Genomic DNA, 19,822 nt, shown 5'->3' with positions numbered 1-19,822 from the left:
ATTTTTCTTGGCCGGAGTTAATTTCTCTCGCCTTTGTGGTTTTTATTGCCATAATAATTAAGTTGCAGTGGGGCGAGTGGTTACAAACGTGCTCCGCAGAGGCTTCCTGACCCACTGACTTCTTGCAGCCCAAGGCTGTGTTTTCTTTGCCTTGGCCATGCTGTTTGCACTTTTTACCACCAGTTCTTTATTTACTGCCATTTTAATGCAGTAGCAGGAGCATCGGCCTTTAGACAGGCAGATGACTTTCCAGAGGATGGCTCAACTTATTGGCAAAATACTTTACCTCCCAGGAAGGGATGTTCTATTATTAGGTTTAGCATCTTGTGGCTCATGTCCTGTGTTTTATATTTGTTTGTTTGTGGGTTCGTTTGTTTGTTTATTTTAATTTCTGATAGAATCCTGCTAAATGAAGCATGGTAGATCTCAGCAGAGGTAGAAGATGTGTTCATGAACCACACAGGATTTCTTTCGATAACCTGATTTATGCTGTAGCTGTAGCAGGACGGTCCCCTTGGCACATGAGATGATCTCAGGCATGGAAACAGTCACTGCTGCTCAAAGTCGTGTGGCTCCTCTGTCTCTTTGTGGTGGGGTTGGTGAAGATGGAGTTTTGGAAGGTTTGCAGGGTGTGCTGTGTTCCAACCTGCATCAAAACAGCTTTTTAAATAGTACCTGGCAGCTCTTCTTGCATTCCTGCTGCTCCATGTCTTCATGTGACCCTTTCTTTTCTCTTTGCACGTCATTTGTTGAGTTGTTGTTTGGGTTTTTTGATTGCTTCTTCATGCTTGGTCTCCGCGATGCTACTTTATGGTGTCCCCAGAAGCTGCAACATGAATGGCGAGAACCTTGGAGCAGGGAGAAAATAGTGCAAGGGAATTTACAGAAGGAATTGCCTTGGAAATGCCCAGAGGGGGTCAGCTCTGGTTTGTAACTTTTACCGTAGTAAAGCTGGTACAGGGGTATCAGAGCCCAAGGGATCATTTGTTTATCCTTGTTTTATAAATCACAAGATGTTTAGAAATCATATTTGGAAAATGTTGATGCTTCTCTGTAGATTGTGAGTGAGGTGTCTTTGGTTTTTGTTTTTTGTTTTTTTGTAAAGAGCTAGCTGGAACTTTGGGTTCTAACTTTTCAAGGTGAAAAGTTGGGTGATGTGGTCAAAGTAGAGAAGATGTAGAGTTCTGGGCACTTGCTCTTGGTGAAGCTTGAAGCGCGTACAAAATCCTTTAGGAAATCAAATAGGACTAAGCTATACTTAAGTGCAGTGTTGGATGCATAACAGCAATATCACTCACAAAATTTGCATGTTTTCTTCCCCTACTCACCTTTCATGCCTGCGATACCAATCCATCTGAACTTGCTGGAACTTCTGATGGGAAATGGCTTATATGTGTGTGCAAGCTGTGCTTTTTGTGGTATTATCTGAAAAAGTACTTCTCTGGGTTTTTGTTTAATTAGTTCCTTGACTAATCACTTCACTTTTCGGACTCAGATGATTTTCTAAGAAGATTAATTTTTGACCTAACCTTTTCTGCAACAGGGACAGCGGTATTTTTGCGGTTTCTGATTGTATTTAACACAAAGAAGGCATGTGATGCTTAATTGAAAGAAGTTTGGATGTTTTTACATGGCCATCTGTACCAGATTTTACTTTAATTCCTTCATTCTGTAGGAACGCTAAATCTGGAAATAACAATTTGACTGCATGCTCTACCAAGCTATTTAGAAAACAAAATACCAGAAGAAAAACCTGTTTTGCAATTTTTGTTGCACAATTATGTACACAGAATATGGGCATTCTGGCTGGTTCTGTCTCTTGACTGCAGAACCAAATGGATCTGAAAGACAAGCCTACACCTAATTGTATTTTTTAAGCTTGCTTTGTCAATTCTGTGCACTTTTTTTTTTCTTTCTAAATACTTGACATGCATTATTCAATGTGGAACACTTGTTGGTGTCAGTAGGACACATGAAAAACTTTGTGGTAATGGAGTTTAAGACTAGTCCCCTTAACACCAGTCATTCGGAGTTTAGATAACCAACTTTAAGTTTTTCCCTGGAAAATTATGAATATTCAGAAAATGTAGTACAGTGTAGTGAAGTGGCTTCAGCTTCGACATCCTTTTAAAACGTCTGTGGGAAGCTACACCCAGTATGCAGGCACTAGAGATGCTGTAAATGTTGGAGGGCAACAAAACATGGGTAATGACATGCTGCTCTTGATTGTTTTCAGTAACTACTTCGCTTTAAGGGCATGTTTTATTGCAAAATTAATTTTTTGTGTCTTAGTTAAACATGCCAGTGGTGTGACTGAACTTCTAGTTCTCCATTAGCAGAATCACTTTTTTCCCCCCAGCACTGCAATTTCGATGTTGTCGCAAAACTGACTTTATCTCGAATCTCAAATCTTACAGCTTCCTTACAGGTCATTAAGTTTTGTGTGAAAACAGTTCTGATTACGGGTGATGGAAAGTATTTACATCTTGTATCTGTTGCTGTAGAAATCGGATCAGATTGAGAAACAGCAAAAGTTCGAGTGTCTGGGTAGGGGCTGCTTTGGGTCACTGCTGCTGAATTTGATGGTTTTTATGGTGTGGCACTGGGTGGCGTTCACTGGTGTGTGCAAGTGTTATACTGGTGGGACTGGGATTGGTAGAGTCACAGTCTCAGGCCCTGAGGAGACGGCCCTGGGTGTGCAAAACAAAAATTAATAGGAAGTAAAATGGATGGAGCCTGGAATTCCTCAGTTCTGAACCTTATATATATATATTTTTTTTTTCTCTCCTTCACTGCCATAGATAGTGAAAGCACTTAACTCTTCTTCCTGCTGTTGAATGCTTGCTGGTGGCTACTAACACTTTCTCTCGAGGCACTGGTACAGTTCCATTGCAGGATCTGAAAGTTCATTTCAGTCCCTGACTGATGAGGTTCCTGGAGGTGAGGTTGTGGGGTTTTTTTGGTTTTTTTTTTTTTTGTAATGGTATTAGTTCAGCCTTGCAAAATATTACTTGCCCGAGGTGAGTAATCGCTTTTGATGGGTGAGTAAAGTATCATCAGTCATCATCACAGCAAAGAACAGGCAAATGATTTTTGTGTCTGAACTGGTAAGTGTTCAAAGCAGCTCCTGAGACCAGATTAGTTGTGCCCTGCGAGAAGTCATGAATTTTTTGTTTGTTTGTTTCTGTTTAAATTGCAGTTCAGTTCTCTGCTAACGTCATAAGAGCGACTGGCAGATCTAACGCATTTGGTGTTAGACACTGCTGCCAAATCGAACAAGAAGCTGGGGATGTGTGGAGTTCGGAATGCCAGCTCGCTTTGAGCGCACATATATTACACTGAATTAAATGACCGGCTTTGCTAGGTTTCCTATTTGGTTTCGGGGAAGAACGGTGGTTTGTAAGTCGGTTATTCCCAGAACAGCACAGTGTCAGATGGTTTTCTTGATGCCAACTGCTTCTTGAATGGAGTTTTGCCTCCTGGTATGTGGAGACTTAGCCAGAAGGGCTGCAAATTTGGGTGGTATTACATGATTTACGGTCTTCGGGTTTATTGCACTGCTGTGTTTCTCACATTTAGTCTCATATCAAGATACTGAAATCCTCATGTAATTGGAAATCAACCTGGCAGCATCTGAAATGGGATTTCTGTTGAAATGTTTCTCTTCCCATTAGGTTTGATGGTGTCTAGAGAAGTACAGTGAACTCCCATACACCCATTTAACCTTCACACTTTTATTTGTTTGTATGAACTTGTGCCTTTTTTCCTTTTGTTTTTTTTGTCTCATAACTAAGACAAGATGGATGTTAAAAGCCAAAGCTGGTTTTTTTACACTAATGATGAAGCAGCTTCCCAAGGCTGCACAATGGTTCAGCGACAGAAACAGGATCAAAACCTGAGTATTTTTGACCTCCTCTGCCTATGGATTCCCTATCAAAAGACAAAGCACAGAGGTCTGGGTGGTAGCATATTAATTATGAACCATTATCTCTGCCAGCGTGGCAGTCATTTATCATTTCATAAATCTGAATCTGCGACTTGGGACTGAATGACTCATCTTAGTTTTGCTGTATCTTCTTTTGCGTTAATGTTTTTGAGCCTTAAAATGTTAAAGATGAAAAGCAATCACAAATAGGGACAAATGGGGAACGTTTGTGCCTGGCGACAGCTCTTCAAAATGTTTCAAGTTAGTTTCTGCTGTCTTCTTAATTGCATAGATTGCTTCCTTTTATTGGGCTATCTTGATTTTATTGTAGATTCTACTGATAGGGAACATTATAAGGAAAGTAATTTCTTTATTACATTTTTCTAGGGGTTTTACTAGATTTATAAAATATAGAGATGAAAAAGGCCCATTATTGTATCAGATCTTCTCTGGTTAGTATAAGGTTATTTTCTACATTGTGAGTTTTGACAGTTTTCCTGCCCCAGTTTTAAATAAATTTTACAGCTTAATTCCTTCTCTCCAAGTATCTTCCAAACCCCCCATCCCAGAGGGAGCTCTTTACATAGTCTTGGTGTCTGAGCTTCTCTATTTTTAAAGCCTGAATGCAAATAATAACATCTAAAAAGTGATGGTTTAGCCCTTGCTGAAACTGGCATAAAAATGTTGGCTACAAATGAGTGTTTATAGATTTGCAAGGCTACATTAAATGTTAACGTATGGCCGGCTTTTGGCTCCAGTTGTGCAAAAACACCCTACGCACGGCTTATTTATTCAGATTCACGGATACAGCCGTGGCACGCAGTGCTGGTGCGGATCTGTTCTGAGTGTGTAGCTACAGACACCGGCTGCGGATCCTGCACCCACTTTTCGGTTAAAACCGGTGGCAGCTGAACCGCTGCTGCAGCTTGGCTGCTGCTCCGCGTCGCTCCCTTCCCGCCCTCCCCAACTCGCTCTCACTGGCCTCTGTGCTGCTATTCTTCACCAATATGCAGGATTGTAAGTAGCTGGAATTCTATATTTAAGGGCTGATGGGGAAAGGATGAGGACCTGCTTTTTAGATTGTGATGCCCAAAGATATTTGGTATTGCAAATTGGTATTGTCCTGCTTTTGACCTGAATAAGATAATCATAAAGAGCTGTGATGCTTGAATTAGAGTTGCAGGAATGCTCAACGTCAGAAATTATCCTACATCAGATCTGTGGTTTTGCCTTTGGCTGAATTAAACTTACACTCAACCTGTGGGTAGAAGGGCCAGCATGTGGAAGGCTTCACATCAGGAGCGGAGTTTAGCTGCCCCAATTTAAGCACTTAGCGGTTAAAAACCTGCCCCAGCCGCTTATCTTAAGGCACTTCCCAATGCTCAAGGAGAGAAACAATCTGCCGAAGGCAGATCGAGCACATGGTCCTTGGACAGTGCCTCCTCTTACTCCGAGTTCAGAGCTCAGGGCAACCTTATTGAACTCCAACATCCAAATATCTGAGCAAAGACCCCCAGGCTGGGCAGTTTTGACCCATTCCCACAGGATTGCAGTTAGACCTGTCCCTTGGGCTTTGCTTTTTCAAACTTCACATCAGTGGGTTTGCTCACGCTGGAAAAATAAGTAGAGCTGCCAGTTCAAGGAAGGGTTGTGAATTGGTTTTGTTTAATTATTTTAAGCAGTTATGTTCATAAGTTGAAAATACTCAGGTTACATTTAAAGGACAAGAACATCCAGTTAATTTATGGTCAGTGGTTTTTTTAGTAACTACTGCTAAAATAGGTGAGTAATGGGATACAGGGAGCCCATGTAGCAGCATGGCTTTTAGTTGAGTCTTCTAATGGAGCCCATTAGTTTATTTGCTGGGACGTGAAAGCAATAGCATTTTAAGAGCTTAAGCATTTTAAGAGCTTTAAAGCATTTCTAGTGTAGAGCCTTGATGCTATTGCACATTAGAGGGACCTGGTGGCAGCTGTGAGATGCTGCTGCTCCCCCCCATGTTGTACAGACTCGTCTATAGTATATGAGTTTGTGCATCTACCTCTGTACTTGTGTTTCCGTAATTTTAGATCCTCCTCAGATCTGGACCTAAGCTCCTACTGAATCCAGGACCTTGCCTGTGAACTGTAATTGGCAGAAACTTCATAACTGTTAAAACTTCCCAGTTTATCTTTTAGTCCTCACACTGCACATATGCTTAATGCTCTTAACTTTCTATTCATATTTAAGTGTCGTGAGCAAAATGCAAGTTTTACATTTTTTTCCAATCCTTTGAAACTAGTTTTGCTCTGAAAGCCCTTTGTGAAATGTAAGCAACAGGCCTGTTTATTCTGTGCCTCTTGTGTTTTGTTTTGTTTTGTTTTCACACCCTAGTTTTCTTTCTTAAAATTAAATAAAGAGCCCAAAGACTAAGCAGAAAGATGGAACAGAATGTCTCGGAGAGAATCATCAGCATCCCGGCAGCAGACTGCGATATATTGAGTGCCTTACACTGGAAAGACGGCATTGGTACCTTGCCTGGTAGCAACATACAAGTAAGAAACCAAGGAACACAATACACGAGGGGCTGCCGTGCCTTTGGCAGCACAGAATATTTGCAATATATTCCGTAGTTTGCAAATCAAAGTTGTGCAGAGAAAAAACACTTCGTTCTAAATGACGGGGTTGACGTTAGCGAGGAAGTGGTGAAATTTCAGTAATGTTTCTGGAAGCCTGGTGATACTCCCTTTCTCCTTGTCCTTTCTTGCTCAATTGATTTCTAAAGGCAGGAAGTAATTTCAGTAATTGTTTTCTGCTGATAGAAGTTATGGGCCCAATCGTCCTCAGTAATGTCCGTACAATGTACTCGGGCAAGAAATCCCGTTAATTTCAGCCCAGCAAGAGAAAGGCATTTTCTCTGAAAGACAAATTTTCTCATTTTGTTGGATTGAGTCTTTAGGTTCTTTTCACATCAGTGGTTCTTTTTTGCACCTTTGAGAGCTGTCTGGATCTTATGTATTCATGATAGTGACAAAATAAGATCTGATGGTCACAACTGTGGTGTTCTGTGTTAGAGGAGGGTGAGTGTCTCTTGACTGTTTCCCAAATTACCTTCAGCTGTTATTTGAGTTTGGTTGCGCTTCTGATGGCTGAAAATGAATATAAAATATTGTCCTCGAGGCTGCGAGTTCTGAATCTCGGGATGGGGAGAGGGAAGATCAATTTCAAGTGAAATAAATTGGAGCTGAAGGGACTCGAGAGCTCTGAAAAATCGAATTGTTGGTATCACATCAGGCGTTCAGAATCAGGACCCTCACCTTCAGTGGTTTACACTCCCATAAAACTGGCAGGGAACTGGGTTCACTGAGTTTCTAAGAGGTCCTGTGGATGATTATTTTGCAGTGGCCTAACTTTTACCCTTTGTTTAATCAAAGTCATTATGCTTTTGCTTCTTAAAAGAGCATAGCAAAGTATTGCCACAGGTTTTCTCTTAACCAGCAGTAGAGTTCCTTTGCAGAAACAACATCACTGTTACTGATTCCTCATAATAGTAGAGAATCAACAAAGCAACATGTTATTTATTAGACTGATAGACACCATATAATATTGTATTATTTTATATTAGATGTTCAACAGTAAGAGCACTGAGTACCACAGCGAGTGTTGTAGAAATGTTTAGCTGGAACATGACAACTCACTGCACAGGAAGCCACTTCATTCTTAAGATGCCAGAAACATTTCTTTCTGCAGAAATCCCAAATGCTTCTTTTTTTTTTCTTTTTTTCTTTTTTTTTGGCCTTTGCTGTTTAATCTTTTTTCCTTTCTCTTCCTGCTACATTCCAATTCTTGCATGCATAATGTTTCCTTAATTCCCTTTAAAAAAAATTCTCAGGAAGAACAGATTGTTTCTGGAGGGTTTGTGTGGATTTCATATTAGCAAACACGATGTATTGAACCCCTTTGTGTAAAGGAAGATGCAGTCCTCATGGCAGCACAGTTATGCATTTCCAGAATTTGGGAATACGGGATATTGCTTTGAATAGCCTCGGGATGTGACTAGAGATTGCCTCCATGGGTCGGCCAGTCTTCAGCATCAGATCTGAGGCTGTTAATAAAGACACTCATTGTTTTTTCTAATGCAAACTTCTGTTTTCTGGGAGCTGAGCCCCACCAGTTTGTGTGGCGGTAGGTGCGCTATCAAATGACTAAGGGAGGAGATGACAGCCTGCTGTTTTCCCTGCTTTGGGCTGAATCAGAGCTGCTAATTTATACACAGAAGTGTCTCTACCCCAGGGACTCATCTGCTACCACAAAATGACACGGGCACCTTCCCCACCTCCAGCTCTGCCGCCTCGTGGCACGTGGAGCTCTGGCGATCCTCCTTCCATGTGCCAGCCCGTGACGCTGAGCCGTCCTCATCAGCCGTGGCAAGGAGCCCCCGGGACCTGCTCCCTGGTGCTGCTGCTCTTCTAGCGTTGGAGCAAATCAACAGGTTTCTTGTCTAAACTGGACAGTCTCCTGCAGAAAACTCAGTGCACCCAGGATCCTCCTTTCTTTGAAATGGGTTGTTTTTCTTTGTGCTGGAATTAAAATTATGCTTTGTCTCTTCGGTGCTGCAGAGGAAGAAGTGAGCTTTTGAGAAGCAAGTCCAGCGTCTTTGAAGCTTTAAGAAATGTGGGCTTCGGATCAAAAAGAAGGGAAGTGAGGGAAGAATATTGGGGCTGCAGCTTTGATGGGGCACTGGAGGCAGGGTCCTGAGCCCAGGAAGCAACGCAGGAGCAGAGGGAGAGGAGCCCTTGCTGCAGGGCTGGAGCAAGCGCTTTTAAACTGAGGTTAGCAGGTTTGAGCAAAGAGCGGATGGCTGAGGAAAGATCTCAGACTAATAAAGCACTACGAATAAAAGCTTTGGAGCAGAGCTTGCAAATGCAACCCACCTTTGACTTGTTTGTCTCATTCTGGAGTTCAGTAGCTCCATGTTGCAGACAGTAAGGCAGATCAAGGAGTGAGTAACCTTTAGAGCTATTTGCTTATCAGAAAGGTGATTTTTTTTTTTTTTTTTTTTTTTTTTTTTTTTTTTTTTTGGTGCTCAATTGCCATTGGGGACTAATAGAAGATGCATGTTGACACTATTTGGCATGCTTCAATAATTTTACCTGCACCAATGAAGTGTTCCTACATAGCCTAAGAAATTTTTTAAGTTAAAAAAGGTAAGAATCTCTGAAGTCTGCCACATATCATTCCTTTTCCGTAGCTACCCCACGGTGTGAACACTTCGCTGGGCTGCGTGTCTAGAGGGTTTTCTTCTGCATCTGAAGTTACTCGTGGCCGGTAGTGGGACCGTCAGTGTGTGTGCAGGGCTGGTGGGCAGCTGGAGCAGAGGGTGGCTGTGCTGGCAGATCCTCCCTCAGAGGGTCACCAGCCCCAGCAGCTGATGTATTCATCAGAGGTCTGAGGTTTATGAGGAGAGCACATCCAAAGCAGGTAGAATCAACATTGCTTTCTTTCCTTGGCAAAATGCATCATTGGGGTTTTTTTGGGGCCCGTTGGTGGCATTTTGAGGAGGAGTTATGTTGGGTGTTTCTCACTGTTGTTTTTTTAATGTACATAGAGCCATTTTGTCCCATACGTAGTTGCTCTTCAGGGGATTCCATTCCTCCCTGTCTCCCTTCTTAGCCCTTTTACTACTGCTTATTTGCTTTCTTTCTTCTGTTACCTGCAGTTCCGTTTAAATGAGTTTGGGCTGCTAGAAATCCTTACTGAAGTAGAAGCAGAAACCATAAAAACTCTTTCAGCCTCAGCAGTAAATGCCAACCCAACCAGCTTCGCTCCTGCTGCTGTCAACGTTTCTGCTGCCTCAAGTGCTGATTTGGAAGGTGAGCTTTTTGCTGTGGAAGAGAATATACAGTTTTCTGCAAAAGCTTCTAGAAACAGGTCTAACTGAAATGCATATTTCAGTAGCGGGGTGCTCCCTGGCGCAGGGTGTAGAGTGAGTCACTGTCTTATTTGGAATATTTTAGGCGTATTTAGAGTGAATGTAATTAGTGTGTAGTCATAACAGTACCTGGAGCATGCATTGTGCTCTCCTTTGTGGAAAGTAAGTGTGGTTATATAAACGTTTTGGGCTAGGTTGGTCCATGTAGTCAAACATCCCTCTCATGCTGAGGTCGAACTCCTGGGATCTCTTTCAGTGGTGATTCTCGGGAGCTAGAGCCCCTTCTTTCCAAGATCAGCAGCAACATCAATGTCTCTCCCTAACACGGGTGATGTACTTGTCATGACAGCGATTAAGTCTGAGTCTGTATTAAACTAAACTGCCTGTTCTGGGGCCTTGAGACCAGAATGGTCTCAGGATGAACCCCCAGTAGCTTTGGTTACCTTTGCAAGAACGTCTATGAGAGTCTTCTCTAACCAGGCTCACGACAAGAGACACACTGTTGGCCACAAGACTTTTGAGGTTTCCGAGGCTACTGTAACTAAAATTAGGGAAAAACTGAGTTTTAACAGGATAATACAAGCATGTTACTGGACACGCACATCGATGTAATGGACAAAAATATCTCAGTTCTTTGTAGACCTGTTCTTACTCTGTTTATCCAGAAACCAGTTGCTTAAACCAGAATATTTATATGTTGACCTCTGAGCTCTTGCATTTCTTCTTTGGGAAGAGAACAATCTCTCGTTGCCTGCCTGGACAAGCATCTGTCAGTTGGCTTCCCCAGGATTTTGGTGGAACTATTTCTGTTTTCGGGTAGGAATGCCTTGGACCTGCTTTCCCTGCCCACTTGTCTCATCTCAAACTTCATTGTAAGCTCTGTGGTGTGGATTCGCTTACACTTACAGGCATTCGCTTACGCTCCTGCTGATTTTGGGTCATTCTCCTCGTCTGCACAAGCTGAGGAGATTTCAATCCATCAGGCAAAGAACCGGCTCTTACATGGACACCTCCGCACTAAAATTCTTCACACCCTTTTAGTCCGAGTGCATCCCATAGATCAGTGGGACACCTCATTGAGCAGAGCTCTTCCAGCACTCTCGGTTCTTACAAGTTTTCTCTGTTTTGTCTTTTCCATGCCTGGAATCATTGGTCCCAACGGCACAGGGAGAGGATTTAAGTTGTGGTAGGTGCAGGCGTGTGTGTTCTCTGCGCATAGGCAGCCCATCCGCCCAGCTCCAGCCAGCACCATCTCGCAGCCACATTGGGCTATAGGGAGCAATCAAATATAAATGAAAAATGTCGGTCGTCTTAGCAGAACAAGTACAAGTACTGCTAAGGAGACTATGAAAATGGCTTTAAACAAAAAGGAGAGTGACTCATATCTCAGCATTCTGGATTGCACGATGTGGTGTGGGGGTTTTTTTTCTTTTTTTTTTCTTTTAAAGTGTTTAATGAGGCATTCAAAAATGGGTTGATCGAACCAGCACACACAAACGGTGCCACTAAATGCAGAATAGGAATGATGTATATGTAGGAGCCCCCCTGCACAATTTGCATGTGAGGTTACTTGAGCAATTGTACATTGGGATAGTGTAGGTGCCTGGTAATGAGGACCACTGCAATTTTGTTTTGTTAAAATATTAAAGATAAATTAATTTGCACTAGGAAGAACTCAAATCACATGAGCAAGTAAACATAAATGATATATTGGAGTTATTCCTTACATTTTCATGCTTTTACGCAGATGAAAGATTGATATATATCCCTTGCTAGATATAGAAATAATTGTTTCTATTCTCCCATCAATAATGTACTATTTTTAGAGGCTGCCTGGGAAGGATTTTCATATGCACAAAGTATATATAAAGGCTGAATTTTTAAAACTTAACCAACTGTTAGAAGTATCCAAACAAGATGGACTTGTTTGACATTTGTCTTTCAAGTTAGAGGGTTACTAGGAATAAAGAAATATAAAAAGATTTGTCATTGTGTCCTGATCGTAGCCTTGAGATTATATTCCCCTTTATCACTTTCACAGGAGGCAGGGTTTCTCTGAAATGAAAATATTATAGATAAAAGGTTTTTCTTTAATGAGGTGGTATGCTCCATGTGCCGGTGCACAGATAATAATTACTTCCCTCACTATAGGATACTGAGGCTCACTTAATGAAAGTTTATAAAGGACTTTGACAGAACTGATGGCATGAAAGGTGTTTACAAAGTTTTAGCATCTTAATTGAAGAGCTGTCTTTATCTTTGCTTCTGCAGTGCCCAGAGACAACGTGCCCTGCTCCGATTTCCAAACCTGTAAGCACATGGATTGTTTTGAGAATGGCAAGTTCGGTACTCAGACAGGCTCCCAGCAGCACAGGGACAGGTAAAGAAACCCCAGATTCTTCCTGATCTGTGTTTAAAAACATTTAAAGAGAACATTGTGTTAAAGAGAAGTGTTGCTGTGAGTAGAACTCAAGAGTACACATTACCTGCGCAGCTCTGTCGGTGACCACCCCGGTACCTGTGAGGCTCCCACACCCAACAAAGCTCCTCTCCAGAGCTCGGTCCTCGTTTCTCTTCCCAGCCTGCAGAAATGCTGGTTGTGTGCTTGATGCCTTAGTTCCCCATCCTACAGATAAGGATGATGTCTTAATTTCCTGTAGAGTTGTAAAAAGGCAAAATTAAAAACCCTCCCGTGCTGCTCTGTTGGTGAGAGCTGTGCTGGTACTTTGGAGTGCTTTTAAAAGATAAATGTCTGCCAAATCTGATTCGCTTCTTTAGGTTCTCAGCCCAGGCATCCTCACTCTCCTGAAGAGGTGCAGAGACACGGGGTATACTGCAGGAGGATTGTTGCACTTTTAATTTGGTTTTGTTTTCAATTTTGGATGTTTAGTGATACAAGAGACATTCCAGATGATTGCAGAAACAGGGGAAATAGTAGAAATCTTAATACCAGCAGTGGCTGTCAGGTGAATGAGGCTCACAGACCTGTCAAACGTCTCCGAAGGAAGAGAAGACTGCTGCTGGAGTCCGAGGATGATGAGGAAAACGCAGATGAGGATGAGGTAAATGAGGCCGCATGTATTTTCTTTAGACTACTGTGAAGAGCAGGGACAACTCTGTGTCTCAGATTTCACTGTGCAATGCAAACGGAGCTGAGGGAGGTTGTTCCTTAGCCATGAGAATAGTCTGGGTCTGATCCTGATTTACATCAGTAATGAGCATATCTGGAGTCTGAGGAGTCAGAAGGGTGAGCAGCTCGCGTAAAGTCAAGATTTCAGGCTCTAGCTCTTGAGTTGTAGCCATAGCCCTGCGCACCAAGTGTGTTTCACAGTAATCAAAACACACCTCCAAAAATACTTGATCTAACTACAGTCAAGTACTATTATATGATATTGAAGATTAGTGTCAAACCACAGAGTTCGATTGCTTTTTATTATTAATAGGTACTTGCATGTACACTCTCTGCAGTACTAGAGACCTGTGTTAATGGCAGATGAATACAAGTTCCTCAGCCCTGACCTCATCTTTTCTTAACTTTCATTAAGCATCTTACACCCGTCAGGGACTTTTCTTTGTGCAAACCTGTGCCCTGTTGCACGTGCTTTTGTAGCGCAGAGATGCCGGGGTAGGTGTTTGTTGGTAGTGCAAGCTGAAACTTTTGATGTCATGAACAGTTTAACTCATCTTGTTGCTCAGCTTTTCTCTGTGATGTGCAGAAGATGTTTTGAAGTATGTAAATTTTCAGAAGTCCTCCCATTCTGTCTCTTCCCACTTCTCCTCCTCCTCTGCCCCCCGTCTCTTGTGGGCCATGTTTGGCAGGCAGCTTTGCATTTCAGATTTTGCCCTTTTTGGTGAGAAATGACAACCCTGGGTGAATTAAACATGAGTTTGAAATCCACACAGAAGAAATGTGAATGGCGCTCTGGCTGGGACTGTCACACAGGGAGGCCGCATTTTCCGGACTGTTCATCTATGATGGTAGTTACTTGAAGCTTCTATCAGGCCTTCATAACTGATTTTTTTTCTGTATCCATTCCCTGGCATAGATGGACATAAGAACCTCTGAAAGGAAAATGGAGCATTACAGTAATGTTGCTGACGTGGGCAGTAAATCCTGCACTGCAGAAAGCAAATCCTGTGGATTGTAATGGAGATTTTGGGCCCATGCTGCTTTTCAGTAGCCACATTTAAATGAACTTTAGTAGCATGTTTCTTGCAGGGTTATTCACAAGAAAATAATGCTAGCTAATAGTCCTGTTAGTTACTTGTTACATCCTTATTGTACCTGCATTGTGAGATGATCAAAGAGGGAGGAAAAAACCAATATTGCTAAACTTTTTTTTAACATATCTGTGTCTAGGAGAAGAATAAATCAAATAATATGAAAAGCCGCAGAAACACTAAACCAATAAAACAAGGTGAGCTAAGCTCATAGTCTCTTTTCTTTAATGTTTATAGATTTTTTTACTAGCTATTATAAAATGAATAATAGTAAAGAGAAGAGGAAAGGACAGTAGAGCTCATTTCACATTCAAAATAGCTTAGTAGGTCCATAACCCTCATACCACAGTCAGTCTTATGAAATATATTAGCAAGAATATATGAGATTTGCCTGCGTGATGGGCACAGTGTAGGGGATCTAGAAGGAGACAGCCTGATCTAAAGCTCACTGAAGCCAATAAAAACCTTTTTTCCATTGACTTTGGAGAGCTTCATAGCCCCAGACTACAAATGCTAAATAGAAAATAAGTTGTAAACAACATGTGATTGATTATAGCCTATGGGTTAAATTTATTATATGCTTTAAAGGAATTAGTGTATATAAACTGGGGGGAGATTTTTAATATGCATTTAAAAACATGGTCCTACTAGAATGAATCCAAGCACCTGCCCACGTTGTTTTCATTGTTTGTGTGCTGGTAGCTGCCTCTCTAGTAGATGCATTGTGGTATTAGCAGCTTATAAATATATGTGTGTGTATATGTATATATAAAAACAACTTTGTGACTGAACAAAAATTCACTTGGTCTTTCATTTGTTTTATTTTAGGTTTATTTCAGCTGCAGTTGTATGCCTCTTTGTGCTGTCTTTTAGTTTATATCTAACCCCTTATTCCTCTGTGAAATATCAGGAGAAGGAATCATTTTCCACAATTTTAAATTATGATCTCTCATCCATATTTACAGTGGCACCTTTTGATGGGCAGCTTGCCCGCAATCTGGGTGCCACAATTAATTTGACCTGTGATTTTTATATATATATATATATATATATATATATATATATATATAATTTAATGAGAAATGAGCAGGGATTCATAGCTTTTCTCAAAAGTTGGGTAACACTGCCTCCCTTGGGGTACAACAGCAAAACAGCTCTGGCCTGTACGTGGGAGGAGAAGGAGAGGGCAGAGTGGGAGGTAGCTGAGAAAAACATTCATTTTTCTCTTTGTTTTTGATTGCTTAGTTGTTCCTGGAAAGAAGAAGGTATGGAACTGGGTTTCCTACTTAGAAGAGGAACGGATGCCAGCTGTTCCCCTCAAACTGTTCAGAGAGGTTGGCAGCTTTTTCAACTCTTTTGCTATGTTTTTCTCAGGCAACATCCCAGAGTTACTCAGTGGAGGTAGGACTGGAGACTGCCCTCAAGCTAGCGGTTATTTTATGAGTTGTTTCAGTGCAAACAGGCAGTAAAACCCCCACGGTTTTGTTTCCAGCCCCGAAGCACTGTGGAAACAAACGTCTGCCCTGTGAGTCTCATCCCAAAGCGGGGTGTAAAAAATGCTGGTTGAATCTCACTCACAAATAAACAGTGACTGTGTCAGACTGCTTTGGGTAGCTCTGGATAAACGGGCTGTGAGGCAGTGTGCAAATAACATTGGAGAGGGACAGTGTAATGTCTTTCGTATGTCCTGTGCTTTGTCTGTGGTTGTACAACACCCCATCTAGCCATTCCTTGGAGGAAACTGCAGCTCAGTTAACTCTGAATGGTGTGGGTTGTCTTGGTCAGAAGCGGCCGTTAGGAGGGAGGGTGGAAGGTGTGTTCATTCATGGTCTGAAGGTGGGAAAGGATGAGTTTGGCCTCAGTGAAGCTGCTTCTGCGCTCCAGAGCACCAGCCCACATGAAAAGTTCAGCTCGCCAAGCCAAGGGCTGTTGGCACCCTGCAGAGTGCAATGAGGAGTCAGGAAACTGCAGTGGGTGCAATGAGCCGCTTGCAATTCCACTTCACATTTCTTCTTAAGCCTTTAACTCTACTCCAAAGGTTTAATTTGGGTTAAGGCTGCAAACAAATGAAAAACACAAATGTGCTCTGGAATGGCTGTAAATGGGTTCCACATCAAACACGCCATGTCCCTTTTACCGCTTGAAGATGAGAAGTTGCCTTTTGGGAAAGCCTGGACTGCTGACCTCGTGCTGACGCAGGCAAAGGGATTTTAGCATTACTGGCTCCAGTTCTGCCAGCCCTCTGACACTGGGCCGCCGAGGGGATGCTTTTGTCTTCAAATAGAGCTCATTTCTGCATCTGCTGAAAGATTTTGTCATAGCTAATTGCAACAGGCTCATGGTTCAATGTTTTTGAGAGATTAATTAGAATAACAAGTAAATCTGAAATGTGGTGATCATGTCATTATTGATCTCTGTACCTGTCTATTAAAGCAGCAATCATTTGGTGGTAGAATTTTCTTCTCTGAGCTGAAAATTCGAAGCCTTAGGTATATCTGATGACTGCTCTGCAATAGATTTTTGTCTTCAGGAATTAAAAACAAATGTTTCCTTCTTCCCCCCTTCACAGTATCAATCATTCCCACAAGGCCGAAATGGATTTAAAGTTGGAATGAAATTAGAAGGGCTGGATCCTGAACACCCATCTCGGTTTTGTGTTCTCACAGTGGCTGAGGTAGTTGCTCTTCCCAGTTTTGATTCCAAAAGTCCCGTGTACATTTAAGATATTTTTCAGTAAAAGGTAGAAACACAAGAATAATAGCACTTCAATGAATTAATGGTTAGGAGGAGTTCAAGGTGATGCTGAAGGAATAGTGTTACATAGTTAAGCCTCTATGCCTGAAATCCTACTGTCAGATTTTTGCAATTGTAACTCACAATAGTAAACCTATTAATTGCATGCAATGAACAAATATGAAAAAGAACAGTGCAATTAGGCCCTAAGAATTAGTAAATATAAGCAAGTCAAAATGCTTTTATGCTCCTTCAGTTATGTGAAATCTGTGTTGATCTGGTACAGACGTAAAAGCCCTCCAGATATTGCCACACAGTAATATGTCCTGAGTATGGAATAGGAGGCCAGGGAAGTTACACTGACCAGTTCTATTTTCAGCTGTTGAGGAAAGAGGAGCGTGGAAACTGGGAGACATAAATGAGGAAAAATAACACTAGACTTTTGAGAAATAAATGAGATCTTATATTTACTTTTTTCTAGAAATCTAAATATTGAGGGAGTGTTTAATTGGTGTTTTACTTTAGCTTTTTCATAACCCTTTATGATAATCACAGCTCCCCTCATTATAGGTCCAAGGGTACAGAATGCGATTGCACTTTGACGGTTATCCAGAGTGCTATGACTTCTGGGTTAATGCTGATTCCTCAGACATCCATCCTGTTGGCTGGTGTGAAAAAACAGGTCATAAGCTGCTCCCTCCTAAAGGTATGAGAAAAAAAATAGAATGGTGTACAAGAAACCATAAATTCTACTAAGAACTAGTTGTCCTGGCTCTGCATGTTTCATTTTTAGTTGGATTTCATTGTGAAACTATGAGAGGCTTCAAGGGAAGAAGTGCAACTAAGACAGCGAATCACCAAAGGACAAAACAGCTTCCTTTTGATATTCCCAAAGATTGACGTTGTTAGTCAAATTAGAAACTTTTTATTGGATGAGCATTTAAAGCAAGGAGTCTCTCTGGGGTTCAGAATTTGCTTCTTGTCTGCGTTCAATTTCCTAGAAACATTTCAAGGTTGAGATTAATGATTGGGCATTATACTGAAAAAGAGAGAGGTGTTTTAGCTGAAGTGTATAACCCCTGAAGACTGTAGAAGGGCAGTTATCATGCAAAGTTCATATTCTTCCCAGGTAATTTCAATTTCTGAAAAACCAATCTGAATGTAATGGGGCTGTGTAAAACAATCTTTTTATCTCTCTTGCTAGGTTTCAAGGAAGGAGAATTTAATTGGACTTCCTATTTGAAGAATTGCAAAGCTCAAGCAGCTCCAAAAAGCCTTTTTAAGACCCTCAGCACTGTAAGTGGTGATATTGAGTACAAAATGTTTGAAATAGGTCTGATGCTAAGTGAGTTTTGACCAGAATATTTACGTGTTTTTAATATGCCCATGTCAGAGGTACAGCCATGGTACAATCCACTGCAAGCTATTTCCTGCTGTGATTTATTTTTAAGATGGAAACGAGTACAATTTCTCGTCCTTCTCCCAGTCACTGGCTTTTCAGAGAGAGAATTTGTATTTCCCTTTCTCCTTAATACTGGAGGAAAAGATTTACTCTCCCATTTATTAAATATATTGCAACAGTGTTTTGCTATGTCCCTACAGTCAAGATATTTGTGTCACTTCTCCTCTAATTTAATGATTTCCAAAATAATTTCTGGTTTCCAGCAGCACACTCGTGTGCACCATGGGATTCATTAAGAGGCAATGGATCTTGAGCATTTTTCCTCCTTCACCCACTGTTGGTTTTTTTTGATTGTTACCCTCAGTTCCTGTATAACACTCACTCCCGTTTCGTGTCATGGTCTGGTGGATTTGACTTGGACTTCAGGAGGATCAGGGCCCAACTGTGCAGCTCTGCTTCTGACTGAGTCACCTATTTTCCTTGAAAACTCTCTAACTTTTCCATTGCTAAGGCCGGACCTGCAATTTTCAGCTCTCTTTTAGAAATAGTAACAATCATTGCCAGAACATGTGGAAATCTTGTCTGTAGACCTCTTGCTAGTAACTATAGTGTGGTTTGGGCAGTAGGTTTCAGGATTACAACCTCATTTCTTAATGAGTTTATAAGGGTAATTGAAATGGCCTGACCTAGAACGTGGCTGATTTCCCTTTCCTGATGTTCTGTTCCCCAGCCTGTCACACCCTCTGGTTTTCGTCTGGGAATGAAACTAGAGGCCGTGGACAAGAAGAATCCATCGCTGTTGTGTGTTGCAACCATCACAGACATGGTGGATAACCGCCTGCTGATTCATTTCGATAACTGGGATGAGAGTTACGACTACTGGTAAAGAGATTCTATGTCTAATATATATCTGCAAATAGACTGGGGTTTATTTTCCTTTTCCAGTAAGGGTAATATCTAATATTTTAAATGTCGTCACTGAAGTTGGGATTTTAAATCAGTTTTCAAGGATCTGAATTATTAATTTGGGTTTTTACAAAGTGCCAGTTGCCTAGTAGCTTCCCCTGTTGTTTGAGTGCTTGTCAGGCCAAAACCCATGGGGTTACCTTGAACTCCCCGTGAAGCATTCGAGGTAAGAAGTGTTCGAGGTGATGCAGCTTGGGTCAGGTCAGGGAATGTTCATGTTACCCAACCTACATAAATAGAGCAACGTTCTTTGAATTTGTCTGTGAAAGCAACACAAGGCACATGCTTATCAAAATAGCACTGATTTGATCAGTATTCTGTGTCCTATCCCCCATCTTCTCTTGTTTGTTTTTTTAAGCACAGGCATCTGTTTGGTGGCAAGTTGGTCTTTTCTTTCTTTGCCATAAATACGTCATGCAGAGCTTTGTAAGACCAGTGTTGCCATTTGCAGGACTTTAGATCTCGTTCCTTTACCGTCTTAGCCCATGAACCTTTGTTTTCATGCTGTGTTTCATTTGGAATTTGGAAATTTTAATGGGAAACGCAAGCAAACAAAGCTTTGAAGTAGAGCTTGGCTGAAAACACTCAGGTTTTTTCCTAGATCTGAAAGGCTGCTTTGGTCCCTTCCTCAGAGCAGATGTGACAAAAGGGGCTGTCTCACATT

At 41.5% G+C, this 19,822-nt stretch overlaps 1 protein-coding gene across 4 annotated transcripts in view; it reads left to right on the top strand.

Moving 5' to 3' along the window:
* The window catches only part of LOC135997744 (lethal(3)malignant brain tumor-like protein 3), a 42,500-nt gene that overhangs the window by 1,624 nt on the left and 21,054 nt on the right, over positions 1-19,822 (top strand). The window contains exons 1-9 of one of the 4 annotated variants that reach the window (XM_065650589.1): positions 9,701-9,777; positions 12,108-12,216; positions 12,727-12,898; positions 14,197-14,254; positions 15,303-15,391; positions 16,627-16,731; positions 17,361-17,496; positions 17,995-18,086; positions 18,923-19,074. In XM_065650589.1, the coding sequence (XP_065506661.1) occupies positions 12,155-12,216; positions 12,727-12,898; positions 14,197-14,254; positions 15,303-15,391; positions 16,627-16,731; positions 17,361-17,496; positions 17,995-18,086; positions 18,923-19,074 (866 nt within the window). In that variant the 5' untranslated portion in view covers positions 9,701-9,777; positions 12,108-12,154. Of the gene's footprint in view, positions 1-9,700; positions 9,778-12,107; positions 12,217-12,726; positions 12,899-13,678; positions 13,815-14,196; positions 14,255-15,302; positions 15,392-16,626; positions 16,732-17,360; positions 17,497-17,994; positions 18,087-18,922; positions 19,075-19,822 lie in introns of those variants that run through there. The other 3 variants (XM_065650590.1, XM_065650592.1, XM_065650593.1) reach the window with 3 other exon arrangements.

This window comes from Caloenas nicobarica, chromosome 23 (assembly GCF_036013445.1).
Source record: "Caloenas nicobarica isolate bCalNic1 chromosome 23, bCalNic1.hap1, whole genome shotgun sequence".
Lineage (NCBI taxonomy): Eukaryota > Metazoa > Chordata > Aves > Columbiformes > Columbidae > Caloenas > Caloenas nicobarica.
This window is presented reverse-complemented; position numbering and strand designations above follow the sequence as displayed.